The sequence below is a fragment of the Prunus avium genome, chromosome 1 (genome assembly GCF_965620075.1).
Source record: "Prunus avium chromosome 1, drPruAviu1.hap1.1, whole genome shotgun sequence".
Taxonomy (NCBI): Eukaryota; Viridiplantae; Streptophyta; class Magnoliopsida; order Rosales; family Rosaceae; genus Prunus; species Prunus avium.
In genome coordinates, this window is record NC_142284.1 from 40477770 (window position 1) to 40491768 (window position 13999).

At 39.9% G+C, this 13999-nt stretch overlaps 3 protein-coding genes across 5 annotated transcripts; 1 reads left to right on the forward strand and 2 right to left on the reverse strand.

Moving 5' to 3' along the window:
- Positions 1-44: 44 nt before the first annotated feature.
- LOC110772892 (Vps51/Vps67 family (components of vesicular transport) protein) lies at positions 45-3329 on the reverse strand. The gene is made up of 6 exons (XM_021977381.2): positions 3002-3329; positions 2588-2685; positions 1444-2488; positions 633-1346; positions 410-546; positions 45-270 (listed from the first exon to the last, which is right to left on the reverse strand). Exons 1-6 carry the CDS (start codon positions 3173-3175, stop codon positions 81-83), a joined length of 2358 nt encoding a protein of 785 aa, XP_021833073.1. The 5' UTR covers positions 3176-3329; the 3' UTR covers positions 45-80.
- Positions 3330-3695: 366 nt separating this feature from the next.
- Positions 3696-6225, reverse strand: LOC110772863 (glycerol-3-phosphate acyltransferase RAM2-like). Its single transcript, XM_021977346.2, has 2 exons — positions 5480-6225; positions 3696-4872 (listed from the first exon to the last, which is right to left on the reverse strand). The coding sequence occupies exons 1-2, from the start codon at positions 6089-6091 to the stop codon at positions 3973-3975; spliced, it is 1512 nt and encodes a 503-aa protein (XP_021833038.1). The 5' UTR covers positions 6092-6225; the 3' UTR covers positions 3696-3972.
- Positions 6226-9109: 2884 nt separating this feature from the next.
- On the forward strand, positions 9110-13014 carry LOC110772893 (hydroxyproline O-galactosyltransferase GALT6-like). 3 transcript variants are annotated; one of them, XM_021977382.2, is made up of 7 exons: positions 9114-10414; positions 10588-10820; positions 10901-11191; positions 11294-11422; positions 11511-11684; positions 12436-12543; positions 12663-13014. In XM_021977382.2, exons 1-7 carry the CDS (start codon positions 9553-9555, stop codon positions 12870-12872), a joined length of 2007 nt encoding a protein of 668 aa, XP_021833074.1. In that variant the 5' UTR covers positions 9114-9552; the 3' UTR covers positions 12873-13014. The 3 variants fall into 3 exon arrangements, with proteins under 3 accessions (XP_088103617.1, XP_021833075.1, XP_021833074.1); XM_088247491.1 differs by lacking the exons at positions 12436-12543; positions 12663-13014 and adding an exon at positions 11947-12429 and having other exon boundaries at positions 9110-10414; XM_021977383.2 differs by lacking the exon at positions 11294-11422 and having other exon boundaries at positions 9112-10414.
- The last annotated feature ends 985 nt before the right edge of the window (positions 13015-13999 follow it).

Below are 13999 nucleotides of genomic sequence, written 5' to 3' on the forward strand. Positions count from 1 at the left end.
AAATGATGATTCTAATTGCGGGTAAAATTTTGAAGACAAAATCCTTGTTATCAACAAATGAGTTTGTCAACAGCATGTTACTACTCTCTATAGTTGTGAGCAAAATTGCTCTCACTTCCATGAGAATAGATGGATGATACAGATTTTGCTGATACTGATTGAGTGGGGCTGGTAACATCTTGTTCTACGTTTGAGAAGTTGGCTTTCCCAGTCAACATCTTTATTGCTATTTGAGCTACTTCAGCAAACCAGTCATCCTCTGGCAACACACTGCCAAAAGAAGAAAAGAAAAAGAATGTGAATTAAGGTATACAGAGCAATGCTGATATTCTCTGATTAACAAGCATTCATAACATTTTTGTTTCTTTAAGCTATTTTCAATTAAGATTTTAGCTTTTACTTGCTGTACCTGTACGGATCAACTCCAGTAGCTGTAACTGCATCGATAGCTCGACCGATAATGTTCTTTATAACTTGATGGAGATGCCGAGAAAGGTATCTGCCTTGGGATGCAAATAGCAGCACGAACTCCATATCCAAATAGAACTGCATGGAAATCAAACAAAATGTTAACGTAGATTACATAGGTAGAGCAAAAGATTCATTTAGCAAATGAATATGAATAAATATACCTGTTGAAGGCCAAGAGGACCTAACGGCTTTGGCCCCTCTTCTATTTCTGCCCAGAAGTTCTGATCATCAGAAAGCCAGAGGATCACAGTCTCTGTCAGTCTCATTAATAGGATGGTTGCAAACCTTTCCCTTCCCACAAAAATATCTGTTGCAAGGTTTGCTAATGTTGTCAACTTAGCGAAAAATTCCTGAAAGATAGGGGATGGGAACCATTCAGGGTCTATATTTCCGTCCATACTTATGTACATGTGTGCATTGAGACGTGTGTCACCGTCTTCTGTGAAGATGAGATCAAGGGCGTGTAGTCTGCAGAAGCTATCTCTCAACTGTTCAACCGAACGCTGAAGCCTCTTCTTCCATTCCCTGCTTGGCTCGGGAACACGGTTTCCCCTGTCTGAAGATCTCTTAGGGGTTTCCATTGTTCTGTTAGCTTGCTGACCCTGCTGCAAGGGCAAAAGCTTCATAGCGGCACGTGGGAGTAGCTCATCTGCTAACAATGATGCATTAGCTAGCAAAGCTAACTGTTGGGCTTCTGTCTCTGCCATCCTAACGAGTTTATTTCCTGAACCTTCCAAGTTCTCCTCGTTCTCCACTGAACCAGGTACTGCATTCATCAGCAAATTGACGTAGGAGTTAAAGGCTAGTAAAACACCTTCTAATGCAGGACCATCCAACTGCAGGGTCTCGAGGGGCGCGACATCCTCAAAAAGTTCCTAAATCCAGATATTATTAGCAACATTAGTTAATTAGTTTTTGTGAAGTTGGACATTCCTGAACAAGTGCTGAAGTAAAAGTGAGATCAATGGTCACCTGAACCATTGAATTGAATCTGTGAGCACTGCTTGAAAGTTTTGGCTGGTATGCGCTCACAGCATTAAGAGATGAAGTAGAACCCATAAGGCGTGCACCTACGGGTGGATAAAGAAGCAGCCAATCATCAGCAGCAGCTAACGCAGCACTGCTCTGCTCAATTCTTTTTAAGTTGGAGCTCAATGCCTGCTCAAGGAAGGGCCTAAAGAGTCTCAACAGAACCGGAGAGAGGCACAATCCACGAGCTTCTAACAAAGAACAGTGTCCCAAGCATATATGAACACACTCAGCAGCAACTCTCATACTCCCAGAAGCTGCTGATGAAGCTAGAACATGCCTCTTTAGGAGATGAGCAAACGCCTCCGTCTGTTTGACTGCCCAAGTAACAAGCTCAGATGTATAAGCAGTCTCCTCACTGAAAACTGTCAAGGAATCGCTTGCTGCTTGTGCAATGCTTGAGAAGACAAGTTGTGAAAGTGCAGCGATATATGCTAATCCAAATGAAGTGCTAGTTGAGCTAAGGCCTTGCATATTGGACTGCAACTTTTGACGGTGAGCATTAAGTAGCAACGTATGGGAACGGGGACCATCCCCGAGCTTTTTGAGAGCTACAACAGCTGAGCGAAGCTCAACAACGCGAGTGGAAGGTTGGCACATAGTCTCTGCAAGCTGATCAATCAATTTTTGTCTCTGTTCAGTGATTGTAATCTGCATTGACAAGAATGCCGCTGGGCTCAATTTATGCCTGTCCTTAGCTTGGTCCACAACACGTTCTCCTTCGTCCAAGGCAGCCAAAGCTTCATCCACTCTTCTTTCGGCCAAGAGAACTTCAAGGGTGTCATGAAATTCCCCTAACCAATTCTCTATCTCGGAAAGTTCCCTATTTTCAATCGATGTGTCCTCTTTGGTGAAATCTTCATAGCCAGCAGACAACGAATCAACCCGAATTCCTTCAGATAACCCATGAACCAAAGCTGCCTGAGTAGATAGGAGATTTCTCATTGAAAGGAGCTGTCCCTCAAGGTCAGAGATCTCCTTAGATGTACTGCAAACGAACCAATATAAATAGTAATATATGCACCAAAGCAAATTATAATCAAGGCTGAATAATTAGAAGAATAGGAAGGGAATGAATGGCGCTCACCGAATAAAGGCTGAATAATTAGCATACACACTCTTACGCATTTCCTCTGCAGATGCCGTCTTCAGCTCAACAAGGTAAGAACAGAGGTGCTTTATCTCCTAAAACCATCATCAATGCCTATATTATATTACAAATTCCAGTAAAATTCTTCACCATGCATCACTAGAACTAAATACTAACAACAAATTAAGCGTAAAATTATAAAAACACAACCAGATTTTGTTTGCCTGATTCTAGAAAATCGCATGTCTTGTTCTCAGGAACTCTGCAACGATTGACGACCCTTTTCATAATTTGGTTTTACAGACCCGACCCCATGAAAATAACGAAAAAAGCAAACATATCATACAATCAGGAGCGGCATGTAGAGAGAGAGAGAGAGAGAGAGAGAGAGAGAGGTTGTGGTTCTCTGACCTTCTCACTCATTGTGTGGCATTTTTGGGTGATAAAGAAATCAGGGTCGAACTGAGAGGTCTTGAAGGCCTTAAGCCTATCGCTGAGAGGCAGAGTTCCTTCAAGCTCCCACGAGTCTCCTATACTTGACGATATTGATCCTTGCGAAAGATGCGAGATCGTCGTCGAGTCCATTTTGATTTTCAATTCTTTATTCTTCCACTGCCGTTTTGTTTATCTATAACATCAACAAAAATTATAGCTCAATCTGAATATGATTTCATTTTTTATCACACAGAGAGAGAGAGAGAGAGAGAGAGAGAGAGAGAGCTTGCGAGAGGGAGGGAGGGAGGAGACAGAGGCGGGCAAACGACATGCTTTTGCAGCCCGTTACAAACACGTAGGACTCGCTTGGTTTGTTTTGGATCTATCCCAACCATCCATTCGCCCAATTGAAATGAATCTATCATAGCCGTTGGATCTTCACTTATTTCTTTACCATATTCCTTTTCCTTTTCTCATCTTTTTCTTTTATATATTGATTTTTTGACAAGAGAGATATCCTAACTATTTTAATATACGGGGAGGGGGTTTGAACTCGGGTGCAAGGGACCGTGCCTTGATCAACTGACCTTAATCCACATTCGCTCTTTTTTATTTATTTTTTATTTTTCAAAACAATTCCTTAAACCTTGCCCAAAAATGAAAATAAAACTAAAAGCAAAATTCCACTAATGGTGATTATTCCAAACAAACAATAGGACAATACAAATACATATTTTCTTCTTGGTACACTTACACTACACTACACACTCTTTTTCCTTGTCATTTATTTCTACATATTTGACTGACTAAATGAAAAAGTGAATAATTACCCAGGCACCAGGTCTTTTACCTGATCAATGACATATATAATTTTTGCAGTAAAAAAACAATAACTAGACTAGTAACAGTAAAAAGCTAGTGAGAGTAAAACCATCAGCTGAGGTGGCCTAGCATCCCATGACTTTGTTGGGTTGGAGCAACGGTTTCTCAACGACAGTCCCGTCATTTCCGGCAAGTGCCCGGTACTTATCTTTTCTGGTAAACCCGGTGTACTCATACGAGAGGCTGGCCGCTATAACCCTCTGGATATAATTCGCCACGTCATGGCTCGACTTCCCGGACCCACACGTCAGCTCCGCCGGCAACTTGTTCAAAAACGTGACTTCATAAGCCGGGTTCGGGTTCATGAAGAAGTAAAACGGGTCCATACCCTTCCACCCACGCGCCGTCGTCCCGTGAAACATGCTCATTCTATTCACCATCGCCACCGGGACCAGCTCGTCCGTCAGCTCCGCGAACAGAGCGGAGAATCTCAGTAGAAACGGCTCCCGACACGTGGTTCCCTCCGGGCAGATTGCCAGGTCGCCTTCTTCTAGAAGCTTCTTGATCATGGCGGCGTCCCTGGCCCGGTCGCGGCTGAGGCGGACGGTTTTGATGGGGGAGATGAACTCCGAGAGGCGGGAGACGGAGTAGGTGACGGCGGGGATGGGGCGGCCGAGGGCGGTGGAGAGGAAGATTGGGTCGAGGAGGGTGCGGTGGGAACAGATGAAGAGGACGCCGGATTGGCCAGTGGATTTTTTGGGCGGCGGAGGTGGGGTGCCCTTGACGGTGACGCGGACGCCGAGTGCCCAGAAGGCGTAGTAGACGAGTGGCATGGGGAGGAGAGCCCCAGCGGAGATTCGGAGGCAGGCGAGGAAGAAGCCGACGGGGAGCCAGAGGAGGGTTAGGAGGGCCATGAGAGGGGTTGGCTTTAAGACGAGGCGGCCGTCGTGGAAGATGATGGGTTTTGGGAGCTTGTCATTTGTTACTGCTTCCACTTCTGGTTCGGCTGGCACCATGTAACCCTCCTGCAACAATATTCATTAAGTTCATATATACATGTTCTTGTTTAATTAATCTGAGTTTGATGGCACTAAATTAATTCTAAGTGTAATGGTAGAAAGATCATAATAGTGAACCATCTAATGTGACACGTTCAAACTTACCATGCTATATATGTCAATTATTATGATGGTTTATAATGTGTTTTATTAATGTAATATCTTCTATATTATTGTAAAATAAAGTAATTAGGTTATCAATTTAAAGTATCTAATACGTGTAATACATTAGATATTAATTTATTACATTAATTTCTGGACACTAACAACTGATGTGACAGTATTTCATTTATTTTCATTTTATAACCACTTTAGACCTTATTTATTCACGTTAAATAAGAGATTATCACATAAGTTAATGTTGGTGTCTAAAAGCTAGTGTCTCTAGTATTATTGCTAATATTATTTCTCGTATCACAATCTCACATTTAGAATTGATTGCGCTAGAAAGAATTCGTTCAAAATATTATGAATTTAGGTTGTAAAAGGGGGTCGGTAAGCAAATATGTACGTTAGTGTACCTATCAAAGAAAAAAACAAAACAAAATTTTGAATAGCATAAAAAGTGTCTAACCTTGCAAAGTTCCATGAAAGGAATGTCAGTGTGCCTATCACCAAGCCCAATCTCTGGCTGGACATCTCCAAAAGCCTTTTTAAGAGCATCTGCTTTCTTCTTCCCCACAAGAACACCAGGTAGGCAAACAAACCCAGTAGCCTTACCCTTATGAGTTGCAATTTCAGTCCCTAAAACCGTGTCGAATCCAAGAAAATCCTTCAAAAACGGCTCCACCATAATCCTCGGATTTGCAGTAAGAATACATCTCTTCTCACATGCAGACAGCACACGCCAAGACTCAGGGTGCAAATCGCTCGAATAAAACTTAGGCAGCACAGCCCTGGCCACAGACTCAATCTCGGAAACCCTCACACCAGCAAACGTTGCGAAGATGAGAACTTGGATCCCAGCAGATTCTGAGATAAAGTAATAGAGAAGTCCAGCTAATGGTGTAACCAAGAGCAAGAAAAGTAGCCTTAAAATCCCACCAACCTCAAAGGCAATGAGGGCAAAGTAAGGGAAGGAGCTTCGCCCTCTAAGCAAAGTTCCGTCCATGTCGGCAACCACCATGTGCTTTTCACGGCCGTTTGACGTGCATTTGTCAACAGTTGGGAAGGTCGCCGTAGCCATATATATCACTCAGAGTTTAAAATATACTCTCGTACAAGAATGGAGGGATTCGAACTCAGGTCTTCGAGTTTCAAACCCTAAACTCTAGGAGGGTTTAAAATTAAATTAGAATAGTATATATATATATATTGTACTCTCTAGCTAGCCGACTTTTGAAATTGAAGTTGTACATGTGTTGGTTGGGTATATATAGATAGAGGAATGTTAGCTAGAGACAATATTAATATTACGTGGGTATGAAGGTACAAATAATAAAAGGAATGCCAGGGTGTCTTAAAAGGGACAAATAAATTTAGATTTGGTTTATCAGAACAATGAAAGAAAAGGTGGCACTTGAGAGACAACTTAGTTATGGTATATCCAAGGGTGGGAGACCCTTGTTTTTGGAGTTGGAGATTTGGGTTTGCGGCAATTTGCTGCTGTCTTTATTTGTCTCCACCGCCATTTGTTTGTCTTGCATTGTTGCAAACTTTGCATTCATTCATATAGTAATTACCTCAACATGTAGGACGCGTGACTTCAATCCCAAAAAAAATGTTACTCGATTGTGAAATTTTTGTATGTTTTAGGTATATCAATTGGTCAGTGTACCATTTAATATACATATGTATATTAAATAATATTTTCACATATCTTATGCATTTGCGGAGTCAATTAAGGCCCACAAGGGTCACTTGACCCTTCTCAACATTTTGAAAATATTATATTTATCTATATTATCCAAGTTGTTTTATAGGTATACTTACTATTGACCCTTCTAACAAATGTAAATTGTCTGCAATGAACATGAATATGATATATATTTATTTTCATGTCTTCATATATCATTTATATGTGTGTGTCATGGATTTTGGTTTTCTCATTCTATCTAAAATCAACTTTTGATACTCTTTCATGATTTTTAGGTTGCTAGAATTTGGGTTGTACTTACTAAGATATTAAATTTGTGAGATTGAAATTTAATCATTATAATGAATTCTTATATATATTTTCCTATAAAAACTAAGTTCATTGTAATTATAAAGCTATTTAAAGTTGACCCTCCTTGATAGAATTCCTGACTCCGCCGTTGATCTTATGTATGTTAGATGGTACACTAACTACTCGGAACATACAAATATTACACGTTGGGATGTTGCAAATTGCAATAGAGTTGGAACCAATTAAGAAGCCAACTGCATATGTTGAATTCTTTTTATTTTTTTAACCATGGGACCAAATCAGAAAAATGACTGTCCCGATCGATCATTTTTAGCCTAAGGCCCAACCATTAGGGGCTTTGTCCTTTCTTCTTCTTTTGATTTTTTGTCGGTAGGCTTTGTCTTGTCTTGGCGCGTCGTCTCTTCTTCTCTTTTCCTGGGGCTTGTTTTGTTTTTTCAGTATTAGTAATGAATTTGATCATTGAAACTCTCCCTGGTTTGGAAAGTTTTCTAATTATATTCACAATCATAACCCAAAAGAACGCTGGAAGTTGTAAAATCATGCTAATTAATCACATTTTTGTGTGGTAATTATGACAACTAATTTAGATGTGGTAAAGAAATTGTATTTTTTACACAAATTCAACTAAAAAAGCAATGCGGCGTATTATCAACTGAAAATGACAAAGACTTGCCAAGATTTTATCCATTTTTAGTATGGTATAAAATCTTCTGAAAATTATATTTTCTCACTCTATGTTAGTAATATAATTAGGGAAAATTATAATTTTTTTAGATGATAATCTGAATATAAATCTTTTTCGTTGGTACCGAGGAGGAAACAGCTAAAGTTAAAATCAGTTGCAATTTTAAAATTTGAAAAAAAAAACACTAAAGAACAAGAAATCTCCAACGATTAAATACCGCACCACCAACCAAACTAGGGCTCTCTACGTCGTCGTCTTGAAGTGACAAGTCCCACCCCCACTGGGCCACCGGTGACCGGCCCACGCATTCAAATCATGTCCCCAACGGTCTGACACCCCTTAATACCCAAAATCTTAACCAGTCCAATCCATGGTTAAAGTAAAGCAATAATTTAAACCACTTTAACGTATGAGGCCGTCGACATATAGGTTTTTGCCTTCCTTTATTTTATTTTATTTGTATTTATAAACGAAATATTCAAAGTACATTACAAAAATCTTATAACATAAGGAATTATAAGGTACATCAGAATCATTTAGGTATTTGATGATATCAATCAAGTAGCTAAATAGTTTATAAATAAAAGATCTCGGGTTCTAGCTCTGTATTTACTTTGTGTGTTTTAATTTTTGTGTGTGTAATAAGTGCATAAACTTTTTTTGAGTTTTTTGCGTGTTCGTAGTCTCAACTTGTAATTTTTTTACTTGTGAGAGTTTAAATATTGTAGTTTGCAGTTGTAAAACTGTGTGTTGAGGTGCGTTGTGGTCTATGCCTTGCAAGCTTATGAATTTTATGTCGGAATTTCTTTGGCCCATTATGGTTATATGCGTAGCTACACTTGTGCGCCCAATGTTTATGATGGAGTCCTCCGTATTTGTAATAGCCCTGTGTATTTATGTGTATTTATATTGACTCTTGTGGCTGACGACCTTTGTGCCTAAATTATAAATGCAATATGTCATCTTTATATCTATAAAGAAAATATTGAAGGAATATACTCAAACAAATGCATCCTCTTTAAAAAGACTTGTACACCTTTCAATCACAACTTACAAGTTGCCAATAAAAGTTATGAAATTCCTAAGTTGTGATATTTGGTTTTATTATTCTTATTTCTTAGATCTTCATGTTCCTTAGCTTAGCGCATCTAACACTTTAATAAAATTTTGATATTATAAAACAAAACTCATTATTATAAAATGGGGAACAAATTTCCCCTGAGAATGAAAAGTTGACCAGGAAGTCCACAAACTGAAGAAAATGACTCTTGTTGATCACCACTAAATATTCTTCTTTATAAGAAAATTTAAAAAAACAAACAATAATGAATTAATTACCAATAAAATACTCTACCCAGTACCTCGCCATGTTCAGCCGACACCATTCCTTGAGTCCTGAGCTACTTAAACGGCGTCGCCTTCGTTGGTGCGTGTGCCTCTTTTCTTACCAACCCAATCAAGCAAAATGCTGGGGGAGAGCAATGGGAGCGTGTGAAATCAAAAAATATTTGGTTTCCTTTTACGGCATAAAATTTTCAAACGCGTCAAATTCGACAAATGCTAGTCTAAAACCACAGCTCTCTGCTTTCTTTCCCCTTTTGCTCTCTGAAAACATTTTATAATTAAAATATCTATATGAATTTCTGAGCTCTATATCTCAGTCTCTCAGACTCTCAGTGAACCCCTCTTTCCTCAATTTCTTCAAATCTAAGGTTATTGAGTGGCAAAGAAACCAGAACAAACCCATTCATTCGTTGGTCATTTTGTGCTCATAGCCCTGCTCATTGTCCGTACAAAAAGCTGACATTTTTAGAGCCATTGCGGGACAAATTCAATGAAGCGAGGCAAGGTCGACTCGATGCTGCCTCCCAGTCGACTCGGAATGGTTCAAATTTTGATTGGTGCAGTGTTCGTCTACTTGCTCTTTATCACCTTCGAAATCCCTCACGTGTTGAAGCACGGATTCGGGTCGTCGGGTTCAGACGACAGTCTCGACGCATTGCCCAGAACGTTCATGCTCGAAAGCGAAGAGGAAATGGGCGAGAGAGACGCCACAAGTAGACCCACGGAGGACCCGTTTCGGGACTCTGGAGGCTCGCCGTATAGGACCCCCCAGAGGCGAACGCGCGAGGTCAAGAAAGTATCGGGCTTGGTCTTCAAGGACACTCTGTTTGACGCCAATGTCAGTAGAGACCAAGTCTCTGAGCTTCACAATGCCGCCAGGAATGCTTGGACAGCTGGGAAGAAGCTCTGGGCCGAGCTCGAGTCCGGGAAGCTCGAGTTTGACCTGAAGAACAAGTCCGAGAACCGCTCCGAGCCGTGCCCGTACTCGTTTATACTAAACGGGTCCGAATTTGAGGCCCGAAAACGGGTCATGGTTCTTCCATGCGGGATGACTTTGTGGTCTCATATAACGGTGGTAGGTACGCCGAAGTGGGCCCACTCGGAATATGATCCGAAGATATCGATGTTGAAGGAGGGAGACGAAGCAGTGATGGTTTCGCAGTTTATGATGGAATTGCAGGGTTTGAAGAATGTGGAGGGGGAGGACCCACCGAGAATATTGCATTTCAATCCGAGGTTGAAGGGGGATTGGAGTGGGAAGCCAGTGATTGAGCAGAACACTTGTTATCGGATGCAATGGGGGTCTGCGCTTCGGTGTGAGGGTTGGAAATCACGGGCTGATGAAGATACTGGTAGGTGGATTCAATGTATTTTAGTTGTTTTTCTTCATGAATTTAGGAATAGGGTTCTTTGTTGTTTTTTTAGGGGTTGCATTTAACTAAATTTAGTCTTGGTAGGTGAAGTGTATATTATAGAGCTGTGCCAAGCTAATGCACACGTTTGCTGATTCTTTGATTTATCAAAGTTGATGGGCAGGTGAAATGTGAGAAGTGGATTCGTGATGATGATGATCACTCAGAAGAATCAAAGGCCACATGGTGGTTGAACAGGCTGATAGGACGAACGAAGAAGGTGACGATAGACTGGCCTTACCCTTTTGCAGAGGGAAAATTGTTTGTTCTTACCGTAAGTGCTGGTTTGGAAGGTTACCATATCAATGTTGATGGTAGGCATCTCACTTCTTTCCCTTATCGCACGGTGAGTACTGAGTAGCCTTGTGATATCGTCTTACATTGTGATGAATGCAGGGTATCTTATGATTTATACTCCCTTGTCAGGGATTCGCTCTTGAGGATGCTACTGGACTATCTGTAAATGGAGACATTGATGTGCACTCTGTGCTTGCTGCCTCCTTACCCACATCACATCCTAGTTTTGCACCATCGATGCATCTTGAGATGGTTTCCAGATGGAAAGCTCCGTCACTTCCCTACGGACATGTGGAGTTGTTCATTGGCATTCTGTCTGCTGGCAACCATTTTGCGGAGCGGATGGCTGTGAGAAAGTCTTGGATGCAGCATAAGTTAATCAAATCTTCTCGTGTTGTGGCTCGTTTTTTTGTAGCTCTGGTAAGGGTGAATGTAGAAGGCATTGTTTTGTGCTTTGATGAACCACTTATGTATTAGTTGTATGCCAAAGATTTTACAGCTTTTGGAATTATGTTCTGATAGCATGGAAGAAATGAAGTGAACATGGAGCTAATGAAAGAAGTAGGATATTTTGGTGACATTGTTATAGTTCCTTATATGGATAACTATGATCTTGTAGTATTGAAGACTGTTGCAATTTGCGAATATGGGGTAAAGTCTCATAACAAGACTTCAACTTGGCTATTTGTTTTTTTCCTTATGGAGAATACTGAATGTCAATGTATGTGGCTCTTTACAGATTCGAACAGTGCCTGCAAAATATATCATGAAGTGCGATGATGACACATTTGTCAGGGTGGATGCTGTGCTCAAGGAAGCGTGGAAAGTTCATGGACATAGAAGTCTCTATATTGGAAATATTAACTACCACCACAAGCCTCTTCGCCATGGTAAATGGGCAGTGACTTATGAGGTATGAATTCTTCTGTGCTTCTCCAATCATTCTAAAGGAAAGTTTATACAACTTCTACTGTTTATAAGTCCCTTTCTGGTCTAATCCAATCATGAATCAATTCTGGTATTCTCGACTTGTATGAATTGTCCTTTAAATTGATAACTAGAATCTCAACTATATTGCTTAATGTGCTTTTATTTTAAAGGAAAATTTATACAACTTGTCCGTTTTACTAGTTTCTCTTCTAATGCTCAGGTTTTATTGTAATAATATAATGCAGGTGATCTTGTGCCACGTGTTAGTATGTCTTCTTGTAAATTCCCTTTTGGGATGCCTCTTAGTTGAGCGTTGATGCTTTAGATTAGAGTAATTATCTTCCCTTCAAGATGTTCATAGATGATGTGTTTTGTAGCAATTAGGAGATGGAGGAATAACTTTTTACTTGAAAGAAAACGAGGAGATAGAGGAACCACTATTACTTTTGATAATGGCCTACCTGATTTTTTCAGAAATTTGACATCCAAATGTTCTTATCAAACTCTAACTTTCATTTTGAAAATTTCACTCGGATTTCTTATCTGCCTGATTTTCATTGTATTTTTACACAGAACATTGTATGCGATGGTGACTAGTTTAAAAATCAATAAGAGTTAGAATTCTCTAGTACCAGTTTGATGTTTAACACTATCATTTTGTTCTTCACATTCATATAGACTTGATACATGCGTTATGTCATGAGCAATCTCGCATCTTCATGTTCTTATTCCAGGAATGGCCAGAAGAAGATTATCCATCTTATGCGAATGGTCCAGGATACGTTCTCTCCTCTGACATAGCAAAGTTCATCGTATCCGATTTTGAAAAGCACAAGTTGCGAGTATGTGTTTGCATGTGTGTAGTCTGTGCGCATGCTCACAGATTGTTATTATATTATCTACTGGACAGTAGAAGGCCATGGATGTGATGATTTAATAAATTACTGTTTATATGGTGCAGTTGTTCAAGATGGAAGATGTGAGCATGGGAATGTGGGTGGAGCAGTTCAACAATTCTAAACCGGTGGAGTATGTGCACAGCTTGAAGTTCTGCCAGTTTGGGTGCATCGACGACTATTACACCGCACATTACCAATCCCCAAGACAGATGATATGCATGTGGGACAAGTTGCAACATCAAGGGAAACCCCAGTGCTGCAATATGAGATGACCATGGTGCATTATCAAACATTTTTTCTTTACAATATAGAGAATGTGAAAAAGTATACATAGAAACAAGTTTTGCAGTCAATAGTATACCGCTGTAAATATTCGGTAGGGGTTAATTATAAACCTTTTCCAAATTCTGTCAATTTTCTCATCTATTTTTTGCTTTCTCAGCCCCTCATTTACATTATTTACGATCGAAGAGAAGCTGTAGAGCACAAAAAAACGAATGTTCTTGATTGAAATCAGAAAGATTCAACCCCCACCCCTTTCTGTCCACTTTTCTTTAGGCCTCTCAATTTTGGTTGGGCTTGTTAGAATTAGAACCATTCTAGTTTCGGCTTAGTTTGTTTTTTCATTTGTTCTTTCTTTCCTTCTTTCTTTGGGACCTTGGGGACCCCAATGCACCCAAAGAATCCCATTGTTTGCTAACATAAAGAGACTTAGAATTTTGTATAGTGTATCGCAAGTTACCTCAGTCACTGTTCTGCTTCTTTAGAATCGAAACTAACAATATGGAGATAGAAGAGTGGAGATTATGAGCCTTCTAATTGCATTCTAGAGCTTGTCAATAAAGCGATGAAAAAGAAACAATCTTTACTACAACACAAGCCGATTCTTTCTTAGTGGTTATAGACTACACTCATAGTGCAAGAAACAAGGAACTCAATTCCCTAATCTTCTTCTTCGTTTTGTTTTTATAATACGTTAATCCCTGTGGTGGTGGCTTAAAGTTGTGCTAAATACAAATCAGCTGACGACCCACAAACCTACACCATTATGTTATCCTCTTCTGCTTGATTCTCATCGAAGGAAAATATTTCCATATATCGTGCACAACCAATTCCCAGATGCCTATAAGCCTCTTTGAAATGATGAGGCAAACAAAGACATAAATAAAGGAGAAACCTCCAAAAACATCATAACTTGTCGAGGGACACGAAGATAAACAAGAAGCTAACATAGTCCATGACAGAGGGGGCACAACCCAAACAACTCTTTGAGAATTGGTGTGTAGAGGGTCATGTTGTGTGATAGTTCCATCCTCCAAGTTGAAGATACCCATATCAGATGCTTCGTCACCATCTAACAATATGACATGATATGTAATCATCAGTGTAATATATAGAA

Bases quoted from the DNA above. Each gene is read 5' to 3' on its own strand.
- LOC110772863 (XM_021977346.2), bottom strand. From the start codon at position 6,091: ATGGCTACGGCGACCTTCCCAACTGTTGACAAATGCACGTCAAACGGC. The intron at 4,873-5,479 runs GTTAGACACTTT...ATATTGTTGCAG, and splicing joins CTTTCATGGAACTTTGCAAG to GAGGGTTACATGGTGCCAGC.
- LOC110772893 (XM_021977382.2), top strand. From the start codon at position 9,553: ATGAAGCGAGGCAAGGTCGACTCGATGCTGCCTCCCAGTCGACTCGGA. The intron at 11,423-11,510 runs GTAAAGTCTCAT...GGCTCTTTACAG, and splicing joins TTGCAATTTGCGAATATGGG to ATTCGAACAGTGCCTGCAAA. The intron at 11,685-12,435 runs GTATGAATTCTT...TTCTTATTCCAG, and splicing joins AATGGGCAGTGACTTATGAG to GAATGGCCAGAAGAAGATTA.
- LOC110772892 (XM_021977381.2), bottom strand. From the start codon at position 3,175: ATGGACTCGACGACGATCTCGCATCTTTCGCAAGGATCAATATCGTCA. The intron at 2,686-3,001 runs GTCAGAGAACCA...TGATGGTTTTAG, and splicing joins GCCACACAATGAGTGAGAAG to GAGATAAAGCACCTCTGTTC. The intron at 1,347-1,443 runs GTGACCATTGAT...ATCTGGATTTAG, and splicing joins GATTCAATTCAATGGTTCAG to GAACTTTTTGAGGATGTCGC.